This window comes from Drosophila subpulchrella, chromosome 2R (genome assembly GCF_014743375.2).
Source record: "Drosophila subpulchrella strain 33 F10 #4 breed RU33 chromosome 2R, RU_Dsub_v1.1 Primary Assembly, whole genome shotgun sequence".
In the NCBI taxonomy this organism is placed as follows: Eukaryota; Metazoa; Arthropoda; class Insecta; order Diptera; family Drosophilidae; genus Drosophila; species Drosophila subpulchrella.
In genome coordinates, this window is record NC_050611.1 from 6,329,164 (window position 1) to 6,349,772 (window position 20,609).

A 20,609-nucleotide genomic window follows, 5' to 3' on the forward strand; every position below is an offset into this window, starting at 1 on the left:
TTAAACAGATCCTCGTTTGTAGTATGCGTGTGCACTGAGGAAAATTTCAGACCTGAAATGCACTTCTTCTGTTTTAATATGGATTAAACGTTTTAAAAAAGATCTATAGTTGTTTAACATTTGCAGAATTTATAATTTTTTTAGTTATTTCTGAAATAAATTAAGAATCCCTAATATAAGAAGATTTGTGCAAATAAAATATAAAATAATAACACCAGTTTACAAAAAAAAATTGATGAAATACGCACATCAGGAAACCTTTGTTTTCCGGTAAGATACATCTCCCTGATTAAGAAAAGGGCATTTAAAATTTTTTCTATGGTACCAATTTTTTTTAAAGTGTAAGAAACGTTTTTCGCACCTTTTTATTTTCTAACTCCAGTTGTGATAAACCGAATTCGGTCATTAAAGACTCATTTTACAGGTAATGGAATGCCCTTTAACTTTCTTATACACATCATTGAGTTCCATTCATTAGTTTAGAAGCTACACTTCGTCAAAGTTGAAAAAGTTGAAAAAAATGCAAAAACGCTGGCATAAATTGCTTCTTTAAAAATACACGCCTAAAAACCGAAATTAGTTTTATGTTGTTTTCTTAAAGGCTGAACCTTAACGGAGAATATAAGCCATTGATCACGACAATCCGTTGGTAAATCGATTTTTTACAGATTTTTAAACGTATATACCCAAGTTCAGTGTTCGGGAGCAGCGGCCGTTAAACATTATTTTAAATTTTCAGTGTTGAGGAACGTAAGATTTTGATGCAAGTAGTTATGCATAACGTCAGTTTCTTTGCTTCTTGGTACCATAGAAAAAATTTTAAATGCCCTTTTCTTAATCAGGGAGATGTATCTTACCGGAAAACAAAGGTTTTCTAAAGTGCGTATTTCATCAATTTTTTTTTGTAAACTGGTGTAATAATATTAGACTTCCTAAAATGTCGAAACAGATGTTCACAGAGAGAGTTCTGACGATCTTATCTTAGTTTAAAATGTTAAAAAAAAAACGACATTTCTTTACGTTGAAAATGTTTTCAATGTGCTGGAATTAGACATATACGCCGCCGAGCCACGCCGCCGCCGCCGCCGATTTTTTGCTTTTTTGACGCGCCGCCGCCGAGTCACGTAAAAACCGGCGCGGCGGCGGCGGCGGCGGCGTTCGGCGTCATACAAATTTTTATTCATTTTATAAATAAAAAAGGTTATTATTAATATATCCTAAAAAAAATTTCGACAATAATCGCTGGTCTTACAATTACACATAAACGGTCGCAGCTCAGTCCTCACAACGTCAATAAAATTATTTTCATTCATGATAACTACGAAACTTGTAAGGAAAGTTTTTCTTAAGAATTTTTTTTTAATAGTTTAATAATGAAGACAATGAATTTCAATTTCAATCAATTTCAATGAATCTCAAAACTGTCAAGTCAAGAAAAGACTGTTATTTTGTTTTAATTTTAGTTTAAGTTGTTATTTCGCTTTACTTACTTATTAATTATGAAGTCAATAATTTCAGTTTAATTTGTTATTTCGCTTAACTTACTTATTAATTATCAAGTCAAGAAAAGACTCTTATTTAGTTTTAGTTTAATTTGTTATTTCGCTTGACTCACTTATTAATAAAAGGAAAAAAAAAATCAGTTTATTAAATGCTTACGCCGCCAGCCGCCGACAATTTCACCGGCGGCGTACCCGCCGCCGGTTCTTTCTAACGGCTACGCCGCCGCCGCTGGGTAATTTAGAACTCTACGCCGCCGCCGCTGCTGAAACCATCGGCGTAAACCTCTAGCTGGAATCAAGCTGAATCCGCGGTATTTACATTGCTTATCTCCACAACTAAACTATTAGTCCAGTCAGTAGTCTATACTTATCAAAAAGTTGTTAAATAAACTCAAAAACTGTGGCTCCTACAGTTTTGATGCTAGAATAATAATTTTAACTGAAATGTATTGTTCTCATCAATACCTATTGATTGACCAAAAAAAAGTTTGCCACGCCCACTTTAACGCCCACAAACTTCAAAACATCGTAAGTATGAACGCGGATATCTCAGAAACTATCGAAGATAGAGAATTGAGATTTCAGATTTAGATTCCGTAGCCTTGTACGCAGCGCAAGTTTGTTACGCGAATATGCCACGCCCACTCTAACGCCCACAAACCGCCCAAGCCTGCGGCGCCCACAATTTGTATGCCAGATAAAATATTTTAACTGAAATGTATTGGTCTCGTCAATACCTATCGATTGACCCAAAAAAAATTTGCAACGTCCACACTAACGCCCATAACGCTTACATCTGTCTTCCGCCCACATAACCATATATTGGGATCAGGGGTAGGTGGCGCATTTCAGTCTCGCTTTGCTGCTTGCATATCACCATTTCCCTTCTGGCCCTTAAGATCGACTATAGCATTCTTCCTTGTTTTTATTTTATGTTCTTATTATTCTTTTGTATGGAATAAACATTATTGCTATTTTTTTTAATTTACAATTAAATAAGTTCTTTTACATTCTTATGTACAGTTACATAAAACAATATTTAGTTTAGAACGCTTAAAAATATTAATAACAAGTCTTAAGATTCTGCCTGTAAATTCGCATCCGCATCTGCATCAGAATTCTCCCTCGTCTCAGCCATTCCCTCCTCAAAACTATCTCGAATTAGCCTGGTTAGTTCGTACTTAATGGTGCGTTTAAAAAATCCGTTCTAAGAAGTATAGAAAGTCAAGATAGAGATAAGATGTTTTAACCAAACTGATACGAACCTTATAAAGAGCGTAAGTTATTGCAGAGAGCACCACCACGCCCCCGATAACGGACCAAATAATTTTCCAAATGGACACTTCAGCATGCTTGCATATCACATTCGATTTGATCTTCTTGTTGATCCTGAACGAACTGCATGAGGGATCTCCCTTCTTGAGAAGCCTCAGATCCGTCTTGATGACAAAGTACTCCCAGAAATCCTCGGCCTCATTCAGATCCACGTTGAAGCTTATGTTTAGGTTTACTGGTTTATCTGGCTTAAAGTCGAGTCCCAATTCGACCCGTACGCATATCGTTTGGTTTGTTTCCTGGCAGTTCAACACAATGGTGTTATCCTTCGGGAGGTTCTCTTCCAACAGCAGTTCGTTGGTCTGGACTTGTGATATGCTAGCATTTTGCTCTAGCCGCTCTAAATCGGATTTCACTTTCAGACCTTTCACCTCCCTACGCATCCGTGGCGTCGATAAGGTGGTCTGCTCATGGTCCTGGGTGAAGTTCTTCAGGAGCAAATTATTGGGGTCGTAGAGCTCGATGGTGAGTTGCTTAGAATCGCTGTAGCTGGACTGTATCTTTAAGCTTGATATATCCATGATGGGATATATATCCGAGTCAGACGTCTTATACGCTATAGGAATATAAAGCGACAGGTTTAACTTTTCTATAGTACTGGGGCCGTGGCTCTTAAACTCGTAATGGTTGATGAGTTCCGAAATGTAAGGATCCTTTTTGAGAACAATTTGATCATTTGTCTGAACTCTGAAAATAGATGGCAGTTTTAGTCAGTTCTAAAAACAAGAGTTGTTTTTATAATGTACCCGATAGCATCGATCTCGGTGTGCTCCTTCAGAGTGATCACGGTGGTTAGGTTATTGTCCTCGGGGCTGGACTCGTTTAGGGCACTAAAAACATTTGCGTAGACAGTCAGAGACTGTCCTCCCAGTTGGGTCACATCGAAGACTACATCGACGTAAGTGGAGTTAAATTTGGCCATTCGAAATCCTTGGTTAAGATCGCACATCAAGACGTCTTCATATTTCTTGCAGTTTCCCGGAATCTGGGCGAAATCCAGGAGGGGGATGCTGGTCACGTTGAACTGTGGCTGGTAGGCGTTTTCCCCTTCGTTGGTGATGTTGTATCTCAGACGGAGAGTGTCGGATGTACCCAAAATAAATTCGGATCTAGGGAGTAATAAAAAAATACCTGTAAAATAGAAAACAAAAACGCAACACCCCGAAATGTTTTTACCTCACATTGATGTTCCTCAACTTCAGATCAGCAACGCAATCAACAATGGGACAGCCCGTGTTGAAGGTGATGTTCCCTGTGGAAAACTTCGGTTCTGCCGGATCAACAACCGCGCACTCTTCGCAGAACTCTGTTAAGGGTTTACGCACCATTAGTTAATTTATTCAAAACTCTAATATTGAACCTTACCTTCCAAGTCCGGAATCTTCCTCTCTATCCTGTAGTTCATTTTCATCGTAATGTTCTCGAATTTAGCTTTCCTGACCATTTGAATTTCAAAGTTCCTGCACTTCTCTTCTAATATCGCAGTATCCGAAAAGCGAATCACTCTATCGCCCTCGAATACAGCCCGCTTATCCATGAATTCCTTATCCGTGTCGAGGTCAATCGAGATGTTTAGCACCTGCTCCTGAACCTTTTTGATTTTGGAAGGGGTTATCAGTCTAAAGCAGGCGGTGATATTTAATCTTTCCTGCTCCGGTTGGATCCGATGTGAGGTGGGTTCTATTCTTGCAAATATTTTTACAACAGGATATGCCTTGTACAGATAAGAGGCCTCCGCGTTGGGGGCTCCGACAACGAAATCGTTGAACCCGTTGCCATCTGTATCCGATCCGCGGGATAAACCGTGACCAAACATGTGTGCTCCGTAAATGGAAGCTTGATGGGAAGGAGCATCCAGTCGCTGACTCGGCTGATCCCGCAGCCCATCCTTGCTGCCCAGGTAGATTAGCACCGATCCGTTTCCGGCAAAGGGAGCTCCCACGGCCACGTCTGTGTCAAGATAACAGTATTCATTTTATATTTTATACCCCATATTTTTAATATAGGTGTGTTAATAACCCACCGTTGTAACCATCTTGATTGATATCGCCTAATTGTGATAGAGTAGTTCCAAACCGACCCTTATTGCCCACTGGCGAATGAATAATCGTGAGGTCAAAATGAAACTGAAATAATAACGCGGAATTAGTCAGCTATAACTGGGAATACTAATATCTAAAATATGACTTCGAAAGCGTTACTCACAGAGCCCTTGTTGGTAAAAACATAGATGGCCCCGTTGTCGTAGGAATCCTCCAGAGCGTGCTGGGGCGCTGATATAATAAGGTCGGGCTTTCTGTCTCCATTAAGATCCTCTACCAAAACAGAGTAGCCGAAGTATTCGCCAAACTGCATGCCATGGAACTTGGTGTGGTTTTGCATGGTCCTCCCTTCATTTTGATATTCAAAGATGTAGGCCTCGCCGGATTTAGTGTTGGCGTGAGGAGCGGTGGCCACGTAGAGCAGTTTATTGGGGTTGGAGCTGTCGAAGTAGCCGGAGCTAACGGAGTAGCCAAAGTACGAGTCCTCCTCTTGGTTCCAGTTTGGCTGCGATACGTGCCGTCTATAGCGGTGATGTGCTCTACTCGTGTCACGCACCATCCGACCTCCACCTGGTACCTGGTTTTCTGGATTTAGATACACCGATCCCCTAAACATATCGATTCCTGGTGCTCCCATTACGAGTGTCGAGGCTTTCGACACATGTGCACTGAGTCCGAGTTGCCCCATTTGATAAAAGGGCTTTGAGTTTTCGCCAATTGTCTCAGTTTGTTTATTTCTTAAGGCGAATGGACAGATATCCGTGACATCCGGCTCCTCCTCAGTTGTGTTCTTCAGCCAGTAGCAGATTCCAATCATGGAGATATTAGCTGCGGTTGTGGTATTGGAATCATACTTCCATCCATCATGTGTCACCTCTTGTGCACTGTAGAATCGCGGGGCACATACAAGGAACCTATCCGAATCCAGAGTGCCACCATCCATCGATCCGCCCATCCACTGAAAGTCCTTGCCCTTGGCCCGGAGGACATCCGTACTTGCCTTTTCATAATGGTTGCCCTTGGTATCTACGTCATACGAAGTGCAGCTACCGTCGTTGAAAAGGCATCTGAAGATCGCACCAGGCTCGATGACTTTGCTCTGATCGGGCAAGGTGGAATTCGCACGAGGAGCTGCCACTATTATACTGCCGTGTCATATAAATAAAAGAAAGATTGGTTTTCATATCGTTATTCAGCAGGGAAAACACATGTCATTTAGACATCCTCGTTGCGTCATTGATGACTTTCAAAACATGAGTAACACATTTTGTGAGTAAATACAAAACACATAAGTATAAGCTTTCGGTCTACAATCAAAAATGATTAATTTTTAAGTCTAGTCATATTTGTACTAAAAACAAGTATGATTTTGTAGTAAAGTAAGAAAATAGCAGGCATGATTTAAGGACGAACTAACTAATAAATATATTGTAAATTTAAATTGGGCTTAAATTATAAGCTAGTTAGAGAAGAAAGTATTGAAAAACTGAAAATAAAATAAACGAGATATATCTAAATTAGATTAATTTTATGCGCCTTATATACCGAGCACTTTCAGAATAAGCAGTTGGGAATTTTTAGTATTGACAGATATTTAAATCCAAATTGTGCTCATTTGAACCCCTTTTTTAGTACGAACGGTCTTACAATGGTAAGCATGAAATCGTTCTTAAATCAAGACTGTTTGTACTTGATTCTAGCAAGGTTCTTTTCCCTGAGTGTACTTATGAAATTTATTATTTCTAGCACTAATATCGAAAACGGTAGCTAGCCTCGGCATGCCAAAGTATAAATACTTTTGCAGACTTTAATGAAAATGACTAAAATATAGTGGATGCCCAAAGGACATGCCTAGTGATCCCAAACTAGAATATATATACTTTATAGGGTCGGAAACGACTTATTCACTGCGGTACAAGCTTCTGATCAAAATTATAACACCCTCCGCAAGGGTGTAACAATTGTGGCCAAGAGGCAAACAATTTATGCCGATTTATATTATTTTAGCTTAAATGAAATAATGAAAATCCTGGATACGCCCTTACTAAGAGCTAACTGCTATAATAATTCCTTTTTGGAAAGAATTCAAATTATAGAAAATCAACGTATTTTTTGAAACTGCTATTTCAAAGTTTTTCAAATATGGACTAAATTCAACAATGCTACTGCGTTCGACGCAACTCACAGAAAACTTTAAATGGATTCACATTTCTGAAGCCGGAAAACACTTTGTGAAACACTTTCACAGAAAAAAAACTTAAAGCCTTGAAAGGTTTTAAAGAGCAAATATAAATAGAAAATAAATAAGAAAAACAGTAAAAATACATGTTTTTTGTCGATTGTATTCCTATAGAATGAGCCCGACAATAATTGCCCATGGATCTGCAACTTACCTTTTCTCTCGAATGACGAGCGAGTATCCAAAGTAGGAGCTACGACCATGTTCTGTTTTGCTTGAGTTCGGATATAAAAATGTTTTGATCGGCTGTGGCGATATATTGAATGCTTCGATTTGGCATCGAAGTCCCAAAAATACGAGAAGCAGAAGGCGGTACATTCTTCACTTAACTGGGAATATTTCAGGACGAATAAACAGCAATCTTACGCATTTATAATTTTTTTAAATATATTATTCTTTTGAGTCTGCGACCGAACTCTTAGGAAACTTGAACATAAATGAAAAGATATAAAATGAGTGGTTGCAATTTAATTGGATATGGGGCAATTTTGTGACACTCAGAGTTATTTAAAGATGTGTATAAAAACAAAATAATATTTAAAAACATGAGAAAAACATTATCAGATACCCGTTACTGACGCCTGACGTTTCTTTGTTTTGCACTGAAATTCACTGCCGCAGCCGCAAAAAAGCGCGCCGAAGCTGAGAAAAAAAGGACCCGAAGACCCATGCCGAAGTCAGCGAGCAGAGGATGGGCAGAACACTTCCCTATGCTCACTAAATAGGCCGCTGCCGACCTCTGTTATAGATACATCGATCTTTACATTATATTTACTTTATATCTTACACTTTTTATTTTAATTTCTGTGACGTGGATCTTGCTAGATACGGACGTAAAGTTATTACCTATTAACTAATGGCCCGATTTGAACAATTTCCGCGTAACGGTAGGTATTGACATGCGAGATAAAATAAAATTTATTTTATGTTGTAATCTTTGTAATACGGGCGCCAAAGTTTTGCGCGGTTTTTGGTTAGAGTGAGCGTGGTACCCTTTTGAAATCACTTGCGCTACGCAAGAATCTCTAGAATCTGCATTTATTGTTTTAAAAATAACAGCGTTTATACATACGATTTTTGCGGTTTTGTGGGCCTTAGAGTGTGTGTAGCCACATTTGATAGCTAGGTAAGTAAACGCTTCCTTCTATCAGTTACATACTTTCCGACGAATCTAATATACCCTTATACTCTACGACACTTAAAACTTAGTGTTCCTATTGCACATGCTACAAATATCTTTTTAAAAAATTCTTAAAGATTTCATTTATTATTCATCTCTTTAATACTCTAATATAATACAATAATAGGTTCTTATCAATCTGTTTCGGCATAAGATAACCTAGTTTCGTTTTTACAATTTACATGTTAGGAAAGTCTTTTACGTCGCCATGTAAAGCTACCTTTACAACATCATTACAATTATGAATAATTAAAATAAATATATACAACAAATGGCAACATGGCTATAAATAAGTTGTAAATTATAAATTACAAGGCACTAAGCTTAGAAATAAAACCCGCAAGAACATTGTATGTCTCGTGGTTACCAATTTGCACGTATATCCTATAAGGTAGATTTTTCGTTAATCGCTTTTCGTATTTAGCTCCTTGTTAAATGCATAAGAACACACTTAGTGGGTAGTCTTCCCGTTGTGAAAATAGGATTTGGTAACTGGTTCATCCATTTTGAATGTGATGTGTGCGGCTGAAGAGGCCCTCCGCCGAAGTTAGTTGTTGCCGCCACTGTTGAGGTTCTCCGCCTCCGGCTCGACGGGATTCTGCTGCACCAACCTGTCCAACTCGTCCTTCTTGGTGCGGTTGAAGAATCCAAGCTATTGAAGAGAGAGGTGTAAGTCAGAAACATAGGACTGCCCATCGAACTACCCACTAACTTACCTTGTATAGAAGATAGCTTATCGCGGAGAGCAGCAGCAGGCCACCGAGTACGGACACAATTATGATCCAGATGGGCGTATGGGCCTCCAGATGCTTGGATATTATGTTCGGGGCAATCCTTTCATTTATCGAAAACGAACTGGACGTGGGATCCCCCTTCTTGGTCACCTTCAGGTCGGTCAGGATGACAAAGAACTCCCAGGGATCCATCAATATGTCGTTCACCTCGTTCAGATCCACGCTGTAGCGGATGTTCAGGTTGATGGACTTCTCGGGCCTAAAGTGCACCTTCATTTCGGCCCGTACACAGATTGTCGTCTCGGGATCCCGGCAGTTAAATACAATGGTGCGATTAACCGGTAGCCTTCCCTTGAACTCCTCGCTCAGCAGATCGTGCGCCTTGACATTCGAGATGCGAGCGTTTTGCTCGCGATTCGCGGCCAGGGCCCTGAGATCCCGACGCCTCCGGGTCATGGAAGCCGTGGCCACCCTGTCGGTATCGAGTACCTCCATGGTCTGGTGCACATGTCCACTGCTGTGGATGTCGTAGCTCAGTCCGTGGGTCTGGGTGATCACAGTCCGCTCCAGGCCCCCGCTGAGAGTGGTGGCCACCTCAATGGGGTCCAGAAGGAGCAACGTGTTGTTCTGGTCGTACAGATCGATGCCCAGCAGCTGGGAGTCGTATGTGGCCTGCATCTTCAGGCTGGTCATATTGATGATGGGTCTAATGGCAGTGGAGCCAGCCACCTTGTCTGCGATGGGTATATAGAAGGAGATGGTCAACTGTTCGATCACACTGGGCCCGTTGCTCTTGATCTCGTAGTTGTTGATGATCTCCGCCGACTTGCTGTAGTGCTCCAAATCGATTTGGTTGTTTGTCTGACCACTGAAAATGATCAAGGAATATTAATACAATTTGTATGAATTGTACCAGCTTTAGTATACCCTACCCGCTGGCATCGATTTCGGTGAACTCCTTCAGACCGATCACGTTAGTCTGCTTGTTGTCCGTGGGATTCTTCTCGTACCCCGTGCTAAACACTTCTGCGTAGATGATCAGCGACTGTCCGCTGAGTTGGCTCACATCGAAGCTGATGGTGACGGAATCGCTGTCACCCTTGGCCAGAGGTCGTCCGCGGTTCAGGTCGCACACCATGACTGCCTCGACGACCTTGCAGTTTCCAGGAACCTGGGCGAAGGCCAAGCGGGATGTGCTCGTCACGTTGAATTGAGGAAGGTAGGCGGTCTCTCCAACGTTGGTGATCTCGTAGTTGATACGCAGGGTATCGGCACTTCCCAATATATAAGTCGGGCTATGGAAAGTTCAAGGAAAGCGCTATAAGTCACAACTCCGTTGAAAACTTCAAGTACTAAATTACTCATAAATACCCATGAGTGCACCGATTGTGCGTTACTCACTACTCAAACATACATTGATACATTTTCAAAAACTACACTACTTAACAAAATAAAATCGAAATTACTTAATAAGGAAATTCTTTTTTAAGTTTAAATATCGTTTTTCGTTTTAAGACCTATTTTTATACCGTATCTAACTTATTATGCATTCAATGCTATTCGATATTATTTTTTTTTGGCGTTTCTTTTTCTTTTCTTTTTTGGTTTCTCGTTTTTGAAAACATTAACTCTGCAGACTCGAACATTCATTAACAAGAACATTGGCATTTCAGAATAAATAGAATTTAGAGATAAATGCACATGAAGACATGAATCAGTTGACTTGAAAAACTCCTACCATACCCTTGCTATTGGTCACTCTGATATTTTAGGCGAAAAAATATTTTGTTTTTGTCGAAATTGAACTGTCTTGTTTCTCGTTTTTAAAAACATTAACTGTACAGACTCGAAACAGCTTAAAATATTAATATTTCGCTTATTTACAAGAAGAATGGCATCTCTGAACAAATAGAATCTAGAGATAAACGCTTATAAAGACATGACAATTAACTCGAAAAACTTCTACCACACCCTTGCTATTGGTCACTCTGATATTGACATACCTCACATTCTTGCTCCTCAGCTGCAGATCTGCGGTGCAAACATCGGTGGCACAGCCCGTGCTGAAGATAATCTTCTGCGTGGAGACCGTCGGTTCCTGTGGATCAACAACCGCACACGTTTCGCAAAACTCTGTTGAGGGTGACTGAGTTAGTGACTGCAATGATTATCCCATTTAGCTCAGTACTTACCCTCCGAATCTGGAACCTTCTTCGTCAGTTCGTAGTGCATCTCCAGATCGATGGGCGTGAATATGTCCTTCTCGCTGTAGCGCACCTGGGCCTCGAAGACCCGGCACTGCTCGCCGAGACCCGCGTCCGCCTTGAAGCTCATCTCATTGGTCTGCGTCTGGACGAACTTGACCCGCTTCAGCTGGGTGTCGATGGCGATTCGGATGGCCAGCTCCTGCTGCTGCACATCCTTCGCCGTGGAGGTGGTACTCAGTCTGTAGCAGGCGGTGATCTTCACCTTGTCCTGCTCCGGCTTGATCTCCCGCGACTCCGACTTCACTGTGGCATGGACCTTCACGACGGGATAGGCCTTATACAGGTACAGGGCCTCGGCGTTGGGGGCTCCGATGGCAAAGTCGTTGAACCCGTTAGCATCTATGTCCGATCCGCGGGAGAGGCCGTGGCCAAACATGTGGGTTCCGTACTTGGAAGGTTGCTGGGAAGGAGCATCCAGTCGCTGGCTAGGCTGCTCCCGCAATCCACGCTCGCTGCCCAGGTAGATGAACACCGATCCGTTTCCGGCAAAGGGAGCTCCAACTGCCACATCTGGGAAAATGGAAAATATAAGTAAGTATATGACAAAATTGATAATGAATCCCTGAGGAAACCCACCATTGTATCCGTCGTGATTAAGGTCTCCCAGGCGCGAAAGAGTGGTTCCGAACCGAGCCATGGTCTCCACTGGGGAACTTATAATCTGTCTCTCAAAGTTGAACTGCAACGATAAGGCGACATTAGTCATTCTTCTTCCGGAAACGCTCCTTATTGATTACTCACAAAGCCTTTGTTGATGAACACGTAGATTGCCCCATTGTCGTGGGAATCCTCCAGAGCGTGCTGGGGCGCTGATATGATGACGTCCGTCTTGCCATCTCCATTGAGATCCTCCGCCAAGACGGAGTAACCGAAGTATTCGCCAAACTGCTCGCCACGGAAGACGTGGTACTTGTGGATGCTCTTGCCGCGGACGTCGAAGATGTAGGCCTCGCCGGATTGCTTGTTGGCCTGGGGAGCGGTGGCCACGTAGAGCAGGGTTTTCGGGTTGGAGCTGTCAAAGTATCCGGAGCCCACCGCATAGCCAAAGTACGAGTCATCCTCCTGGCCCCAGTTCATCGGGTGGGGTATCTCCGGTGCATAGTGCTCCGGCGTGTATTCGCTGGTGTCCACATCGCGAATCGTTCGCCGGAGCGCCCTGCTCGTGTCACGCCTGCTGGCAGTGGGATTGTCCACGGGATCCACCTGCCGGTAGAGAATCACCGATCCCTTCCACGTATTGATGCCAGGGGCTCCGATCAGGAACTTTGAGTTGTCATCCGCCACATGGGCACTGAGTCCCAGTTCGCCCATAATGTAGTAATAGCTAGAGACGCCGTTTTCCTCCTTCACTTGTTCCGTTTTCAGGCGGAGTGGAGAGATGCGGGTGACGTGCTCCGGAGTGCTGGCCACCGTGCTGTTGATCCAGTAGCAGACCCCATGCATAAAGTAGTCCCGGGGACCTGGCGCATAGAATCGCGGGGCGCACACCAGCAACTTATCCGTATCCCTTGTGCCGCCGTCCATGGCTCCGCCCAGCCACTGGAAGTCCTTGCGCTCCGAGTCGAAGGTGTATTCGTTGAAGGGCGCATCCACGTTTCCCCGAGGGTCCAGGACATACGGACTGCAGACTCCGTCTGTCAGGGAGCACCTGTAGATCGCCCCCGTCTCATTGATGCTTCGTTGCGACTCCAAGGTGGACTGCGCCCGCGGAGCTCCCACAATGATGCTGCAATCGCAGGCAAAAATGGAAATAGTTGGTTGTTAATTTACTCATCTATCGCAATTACTTTTTACTATTAAGAGCATTTTATGTAATCAACAAAAATGTCTCTCAATATTCCCCAAACAAAATTTGTGTTAAATTATAACATGGTAAATCTAATGTTTTTGTAGCATTTAGAATACAAATTTGTTAAGCGAGAACTGAAGTTGTCTTTGGCAAGCCGAAGTTTTAATAGCCTTGCACATTACACGAACTAATATGTGACTTAACTAGTATAAATAAAAGAGCTATAGGATATAGACGCTCGATCCGTTTTCTAGCTTGATATGTGACGATAATTTAAAATGTAATGAAACTATTTGAATACCGATTACTAGTGGAAAAATGTTGATATCCATATATATTCGTAGGAAAGTAAGTCACAGATAGAAGGACGCTTTCGACCCCATAAAATATATATACTCCTATTCAATATCAGTAGCAGAACCAATAAAGCCATGTCCGATTATATGATCGCTGAGATCTCCGAAATCGTACATTTTATTTAACTTCGTAAATGTCATATATACATAGGAAGAACATTTGTAGCGACGTCTCAGCCGGTAGATACAAATTTAAAGTGTAAAATGTAAAAATGTAAGATAGAGACATATCTAGACATCTTTGTTCCTCGCCTCTAATCGAACATATACTTATCGTGAGATATGTAAAAGAGGAACGGGTTTATCAAGGTCAGTGCATTTTAATATAGCATTCCTTCCTGTATATTTCTATTTCATAAAAGAAGATTTATAATACTGATTTAAAAAATTCATAAGCAAAAACCATAGTAATCTTCACAACAATCTATTAACACCTGCCAACAAATAATTCGCAAGAATCTATATGTAATGATAATATGAGATAATTATTTTTTTTCAACATCACTTTCTTCCCAATAATTTTGCACAGCAAGAGGCCACCTTAAAAGCGAAAAAATAACTGCACACAAAGAAAATTTGGATAGATATCAATTTGATATTATAATGTAGGGTTATATAATTTCTTTTAGCATTATAGAAATCGAGTGATATTATCGAAATACCTAATTAAATATGATTTATTTCAACATCGATTCATTTTGTATATAAATAGAATCAATTGTAAAAATTTTTCTTAGTGTTGCAATTTTTTTGCCCTTGCTTTATTGGTATTAGTCAGACATTGAAGCCCAATTGTTGAGTAGGTATGTCTCATCTATTACTCGATTTTTCCTACGAATCCAAACTGGATTGGCTTGACAATTGAAATTCGATAAGATGTAGAGGGTCGAATCAACCTGAATGTGTTATCTTTGCAACATAGCTCCCGGTCAATATGTTATGTGCATTATTCTTAGTGGATTTTTACTGTGACTGCGGCAATCTTATCGTGAATCGTTAAAACGAAGCTAGCACCGTTGGCTGATAACAAATTGGCATTGACGACTGGCGGTTCGTTATTTCTAAACGTTGCATACCGAACTCCGCCCTAAATAGCTGACTTATTAAGCCAACAAAGGTTTGGACGTGCAGCGTTGCAGTTATTTGCACAACTCGCAACTCGGACAATATACAAACGGTGGCCACTGAGCTTGATATCTCCATAAAACCATATAGCATATACATATATACCATAGGTTTTATGTGCTCGACTACACCTCATCGCTATGGGCAGATAATTGATATTAAGAGTATGACTTCATCGTTTGCACAAGGCATTAAGTGTACGGAATTTCTTTTTTTGACACTTTTTTTAGCTTTTGCTGCCAGAGCATTTTTAAAAAACTTCATTCAATTTTACAGCTACTATTCGATTGGCGTTTGCGAACGTGAATCATCATCATCACAACACAACCTGTTTACTCCCCGTTGGCTGTGGAGTGGGTAAATCGAAGATGCGGGAGCTGGATGAGATGGTCGGGGAGTGGGATGTGGAGTCTTACCCATTGGGTCGCAGGCTCATCGTGAAACCGAAATATGACGCACGCACTTTGGGCAGACTCGTAGCAAACTGGGGGTCCACAATCTGCCTGTTGGGCCGCGGCGAGAGGTTGAATGCATCGGAGTGGCTGAAAAGGCACACAGACAGCACCACCACCACCAGCACCACCCAGAATTTGCGACCTTGCCGCACCATTTATGCACTTTTACAGCACCACAGAAGTTTACAGTCTTAAGACCACGATTATTTAACTGGTTAATGCTTCGCCACGCGATCGTCGACTGAATATTGTATTATCACTTTCGTTTTATTGCCTCAACGCGAAACTGCTGCGCCGGATATGGATTGTGTTCGGGACCGTTTCCATCAAAAGCTTGTGAGAGACTAAACGAGCAGTGCTTCCAGACCGACCTACCGACCATCTTAGCACTCGGCGGCGACGACGAGAGAGCCAACGAGTTACACTCTATGATCAGTGGCGGATTAGGTACGTTAAATTCAAAACTTACGCTCAGGGCCCGACCATAATCTTATCTAACATTAATTTTTACCCGCTGTACGCATAATTGTCAACTGTCAAAAACATCATTAAAATTTAAAAAACAAAAAAAAACGTTTTTTAAAGTTCCATAGCTTTATAAAAAATCCATTGCTCTTAACACGTTTGAATGATGTGAATAAAACTTGTACAAAAAGTATTAAAAAAAAAATTTTTTTTTTTTTTTTTTTTTTTTTTTTTTAATAAATAAAATTTTTTTAATTTTAAATTATAAAATCGCTTTTGACTAGCATATAAAATGATAAGTTAAGGTTGTAGTGATAGATGAAAAATTAAAATACATAAATACCGGAAAAACAAATATCAAAAGAATAAAAAAAGTTTATTTTGTATGATGCTAATTTAAAAGGCTATAACATTATCAAAATATGTTTTTATTCAAATATTTATTTTAAATGTTGATACACTGTTTAAGCGATGGTAAACAAGGACTCCAAGACACAGTTTTCTAAGACCCCGCACTGACTGGATTCGGCCCTGATTTGATACTCGAGGTATGGTATCCAAAAGGTGAGAGAGAACCGCTTTTTTTGGCCAGGCTTACTCACGTTACCGTTGGGTCTTTCGTGGGAGGGGCGTAAATACCATCTTCAAAACGCTTGCCTCGCCGTATTTGCACTTTTCATGGGTACTACTCCAAATTAAAAGTTATAAAAAAGTGTTTGTTTTTTAAGCAGCCAAAACCAATCTGACTCATATATAACGCTACTGATAAAGCTAGATCACCAAACACATTGAAGAGAAAATTCGAGCGAAGGGGTAGCTGTCTAAAGGTATACAAAACCAAACAAAAACCTAATTTTAAAATATTTAAACTTAAAAATATTTTTGTAATTCCCATTCGTTTTCCCCTTAGTTCTTAATTTGTTATACCTCTTAGTATGAGTGTGTGAAATTACAATTATTATTGCATTTACGAAAAGAACAAGTGTTTTTTAATCAGCCTGGCTGACTCACAAAACCCAATTGATAGGATATGGCGTTGCCATTCAGACAGGCAAAGTCATAATAAAAGAAGTTTGCAAAAACATAATATATTATCTTTTGGAGTGTAAGTGTAAGTTCTGTAAGACGCCGGAGTTAGTGGCTAGTTAAAGATACCAAGATCTTATTTTTTCTCTACAAAGACTTGCATCGCAAACAACATGATATCAACCATTTATTTTCCCAGGCATAAGCTTGACCTCTAATAGGTCGTTGATATACTTTTTATTATTCATACGTCTACATCAATATACAAGTTTTCTCCGGAACGAATCTGTGGCTTAGTCAGTTGGACACTGGATGACTCACAAGCCATGCATTTTTTTTCCTGGCCTGATTTCCGTCGTAACTTTATCCGCAAGACGGCGCGAGACAAATAGTTTGCGCTTAATTGCATGCGTGAAAAACGGCAATCACAAAGAAAATGTCAACAATATGAGTTGGGACAGTAACAAGTACTCGTCACTTGGGCTACCTGATCCAGAAATTGTTTATGCTAAAAGTAAAACAGTCAGCAAACATTTGTTTTCACTACGATGGCGATGAAGAAGTACTGAAATTTCGGCGTATCTGAGCTGTTATACAAAGTACGGGTTGTCGCTTACGTATTTCCCCAAGACGTGACTCATGACCATGTCAACCATGTCTCGCACACGCATCTGCCCCCATCCCCCAAACCATCGCCACTTTGGCCCTGGCCTTTGTGCATAAATACAGCAGTGTCCAAAAAGTTGGAACAAAAGAGATAGTTTACAGACTAATAGGCCAGTTTATGTAACCCTTATATGGACATTGAACGTCTTAAATTATTTTTTAAATTAATTAATTAATTTAATAATTTAAAATAATTTTAATTTAATTAATTAATTTTTAAATTAAAAATTGTAAATAAATTCTTTTCAGTCATAAACAAAAGTAAAAATATATATTTAGATGGTTCTTAAAACGGTTAATAAAAGAACTTAATTGCTCATTTTTTTTAATTTTAGCTTTAAATTTAATTTTTTAAACTTGTATGCGAAGTTATATCACCAGTAATATGGTGTATGTGTAATCTTAAGTTATCTCTGATTTTATATTATTTTATTAACAAATATATATCATAAAAAAAGAGTTCAAACAAATATTTCGGAAAAACATTGTTCTATAATATAGAATCTATATAATAAATATTTACTTACTTTAACTTTAATCTTTTTTATATGAAAATCTAAAGTTCCGACAGTTAATGTAAGTTCTTGAGCAGAGGATTGGCGAGGGGCGGTGGCGCTTTGTTTAAATGCCGAGCAAGAAGCATTTATCTGTTTATGTGTTCGGACAATAAGCCATGTTACGGACCACACAAATCTCCCCCGCCATCTCCATCTCCAGCCCCATATCATCCAAACAAAAACAAAGAATCGCTGCAGCTTGCGGTCATCAAATGTTAAGAACAAAAGCCACCATGCTGCACCGTTTTCCGCTGTGGAGTCTTCGGTTTTGTTTTTTCGGAATTCGGTTTAATGACCCAGAGTAAGACGGCTAAAAATATTTGTGTGTGGTGTCAGCCGAACTGGGGACCCCTTCGGGGGAGGGGTGCTGGGGATGAGGGTGGGTCTGCAGACGCCATCGCCTCAAAATCGGATTGGAAACATTTGTGACTCATTTCGCCAGAATGCAAGAGCTGTTGGGAAACAGTGAGTGAGTGCAGTCTTTCTACACTTACATCCATTTCACTGGGAAACCTAAACAAGCCTTACGCTTTTTGTTTGTTTCAGCCAGCTTCAATTGATGTGAAATAAATTACGGCTTGTCGTGATTTTACGCGCAATTTCCGTACATAATTAGGCGCACTTCGTAATGGCCAACAGCCATGGGTATTTTGGGCTTTAAAGTGCTGGCGATAAAAAAAACAGAGAGGGGAAGCGGGAACAGTAGAGGAAGTTCCAAATTACCCGTCCAGGTTTATGGAAATAAAATATGGTCAAAAGCCAGCTCGTTATGATCACGTACGAGTACTGCATTCTAACCAGGCTTACTGATTGCCGGAACAAAAATAAGATATGGATGTACTCGTCAAATGAACAAACCAAAGTGCTGATTCTGAGGCTGTGACCTGAATTTTGACAAAAAGAATTTTGGAACTTAAATATTTAAGATACACTACAACACCTGATGGCATAAATAAATTTTATATGTGTTTCATCACTATTCGTTATTGATAAGTAGTTTCTTTATAGTTTGTGACTTAAAATTAAGATCATTTTTCGAAAAGTATCTTTGGAATTAAAATATTTTAGATACACTACAACACCTGATGGCACATAAAAAAAATATTCTTTATGTTTCATCACCATTACTTTATAATAAGTAGTTTCCTTAAGATTTGAGACTGAGCCTCTTGGAGAATTGTTCAGAAAGTATCTGAAGAAGCGTATCTGAACTTCGATCCGAGCACTTTCTTCATATTCAATTAACTGTGATTTGTGGCGCCGGTTAAGGTGTGTGATGTCATTTCTGGAGCCCGTACTCCAAGCAAAAGTCGCCGCCATCGGGTCTACATATCATATGATATGTAGGTCGCCCCGACACACTAAAAAGTGTTCGGGTTTGTCAATTGTTCAAGACAGAGTCGCGATCTCTGAGATCTGTGGCGATTGTAACTGATGGCAATTGAAGTTGAAGTAGCCAGTTTTTTTGTTATTTCTAGAAATTTTGCTTTCAAGTGGTATTGTTTTTGAGAGGTTTTCAAGCTGGGTTTTCTGTCCTGAAAGTCGAGATACCTCTGTGCGGAGTATTCATTTACGACTAGACGAAAATAACATTTTAATTGCCGTACAAAGTGTTAAGTGCCAATAGAGCGCCCCAAAGCGGTACTAATTTTGCCGAGCTTCCCACTTCTGTTGATCCCCTTTCGCTGGCTTCAGTTTCCATTTCCGTATGCCAGAAGTTTCAAAATATTGACAAAGGTGTTGGCTACGAATTGAAAGCCCTCGCTTGTCTTGTGCCAAGTCAAACATAAGATATGTGTGCCGGTTATCGAAATAAGTATGAAAGTTTCACACTCCCCATACATGTAGGCAAATATTTACAGCGATCTAAGGCAACTCACCTGGTTTCACGGATGACGAGCGTGTATCCAAAGTAGGAGCTGCGAGTTTGGTTTAGATGGAACTTCAGATGGGTCGGGGAGTTTATCGCCCTGATAGGTCGCGGCATAAAATTGAACGCTTCGATTTGCGCGGGCAGGGCCAACAGAGCGAGGAATACGATGGGGAACATTTTCGACTCAACGACTTTCATTGGAACTCATCAAAATTAGGTTTTCGCATTCGTAATTCCCTAATTTCGCTTGGATCACCCCGGCTCCTCTGGGGCCAATAAATCACAATTGCGCCAGAGAGCCACACCACTAAAACAGGATCCGTCGCCGGCACTCACTTATTTATGATTTATTGAATTTAATTGAAGCACTCACACACCCGAGATCGCAATACCGCGGCGTTCTCTCGAAATTATATTAATTTAATAAAGCCCAGCCGGCTTTCGCCATGCTCTCGCGAGATCTAGCTAAAAATCGGTCAGAACTTGTTTTTCTGTTGTCACTTTTGCCGGCGACAAGTTGTTGTAAACCACACGCTATAACGACTAGTGGACCATGCTATCTGCATTTATGCCTAGTATATAGCATATAGAACGCTTTATTTCCGCAACTCTGGTCTACAGGCGAGGCAAGAGATCAGTGGTGCAACCGAACTTTGGACGTTTTCACTCTCCGACGACTCGAACCGAAATGAACTGAACTCAAGTGCCGCAGCAGACTTGGACGACCGTCGATTCCGCGGCGGTGTGTCCACCACCAAGATGGTCGAAAGAGAGTTTCCAATCTGTGAGGGCACTGATATATTTAGGTACCCGAAGATATTTGTATATCTGGGTACATCTGCGTAAAGGTTTCTCGATATTTCTCTCTTGTATTATATATTGTATTATATAACAGGTACCATGATACGTGATGAAAAAAAATTTACTTGAAATACATATAAGATCTTGATAACTCACTATTAGTAAATTATTAAGATTTTATCATTTAGTTTGAATAG

The 20,609-nt window shown here is 40.6% G+C and overlaps 3 protein-coding genes across 4 annotated transcripts; all 3 read right to left on the reverse strand.

Annotated features, from left to right (window-relative positions):
- Positions 1–2,577: 2,577 nt before the first annotated feature.
- Positions 2,578–4,653, reverse strand: LOC119549622 (integrin alpha-PS4-like). The gene is made up of 5 exons (XM_037857799.1): positions 4,203–4,653; positions 4,014–4,143; positions 3,584–3,946; positions 2,768–3,524; positions 2,578–2,709 (listed from the first exon to the last, which is right to left on the reverse strand). Exons 1-5 carry the CDS (start codon positions 4,651–4,653, stop codon positions 2,578–2,580), a joined length of 1,833 nt encoding a protein of 610 aa, XP_037713727.1.
- A 181-nt stretch (positions 4,654–4,834) lies between these two features.
- Positions 4,835–7,436, reverse strand: LOC119549626 (integrin alpha-PS4-like). Its single transcript, XM_037857808.1, has 3 exons — positions 7,273–7,436; positions 5,043–6,024; positions 4,835–4,963 (listed from the first exon to the last, which is right to left on the reverse strand). Exons 1-3 carry the CDS (start codon positions 7,434–7,436, stop codon positions 4,835–4,837), a joined length of 1,275 nt encoding a protein of 424 aa, XP_037713736.1.
- A 917-nt stretch (positions 7,437–8,353) lies between these two features.
- LOC119551013 (integrin alpha-PS3) lies at positions 8,354–20,282 on the reverse strand. Of its 2 annotated transcripts, none has more exons than XM_037860067.1 (8): positions 19,619–20,282; positions 12,041–13,025; positions 11,876–11,978; positions 11,225–11,809; positions 11,036–11,165; positions 9,965–10,327; positions 9,015–9,900; positions 8,354–8,950 (listed from the first exon to the last, which is right to left on the reverse strand). In XM_037860067.1, exons 1-8 carry the CDS (start codon positions 19,807–19,809, stop codon positions 8,846–8,848), a joined length of 3,348 nt encoding a protein of 1,115 aa, XP_037715995.1. In that variant the 5' UTR covers positions 19,810–20,282; the 3' UTR covers positions 8,354–8,845. The 2 variants fall into 2 exon arrangements, with proteins under 2 accessions (XP_037715995.1, XP_037715993.1); XM_037860065.1 differs by lacking the exon at positions 19,619–20,282 and adding an exon at positions 14,986–15,369.
- Between the last annotated feature and the right edge of the window lie 327 nt (positions 20,283–20,609).

Bases quoted from the DNA above. Each gene is read 5' to 3' on its own strand.
- LOC119551013 (XM_037860065.1), bottom strand. From the start codon at position 15,179: ATGGTGCGGCAAGGTCGCAAATTCTGGGTGGTGCTGGTGGTGGTGGTG. The intron at 13,026-14,985 runs GTAAGACTCCAC...CTGCGATTGCAG, and splicing joins ATGAGCCTGCGACCCAATGG to CATCATTGTGGGAGCTCCGC. The intron at 11,166-11,224 runs GTAAGTACTGAG...CACCCTCAACAG, and splicing joins GAAGGTTCCAGATTCGGAGG to AGTTTTGCGAAACGTGTGCG.
- LOC119549626 (XM_037857808.1), bottom strand. From the start codon at position 7,436: ATGTACCGCCTTCTGCTTCTCGTATTTTTGGGACTTCGATGCCAAATC. The intron at 6,025-7,272 runs GTAAGTTGCAGA...ATGACACGGCAG, and splicing joins CTCGTCATTCGAGAGAAAAG to TATAATAGTGGCAGCTCCTC. The intron at 4,964-5,042 runs GTGAGTAACGCT...TTATTATTTCAG, and splicing joins TTTTTACCAACAAGGGCTCT to TTTCATTTTGACCTCACGAT.
- LOC119549622 (XM_037857799.1), bottom strand. From the start codon at position 4,653: ATGTTTGGTCACGGTTTATCCCGCGGATCGGATACAGATGGCAACGGG. The intron at 3,947-4,013 runs GTAAAAACATTT...ATTACTCCCTAG, and splicing joins TTGAGGAACATCAATGTGAG to ATCCGAATTTATTTTGGGTA. The intron at 3,525-3,583 runs GTACATTATAAA...ATCTATTTTCAG, and splicing joins ACCGAGATCGATGCTATCGG to AGTTCAGACAAATGATCAAA.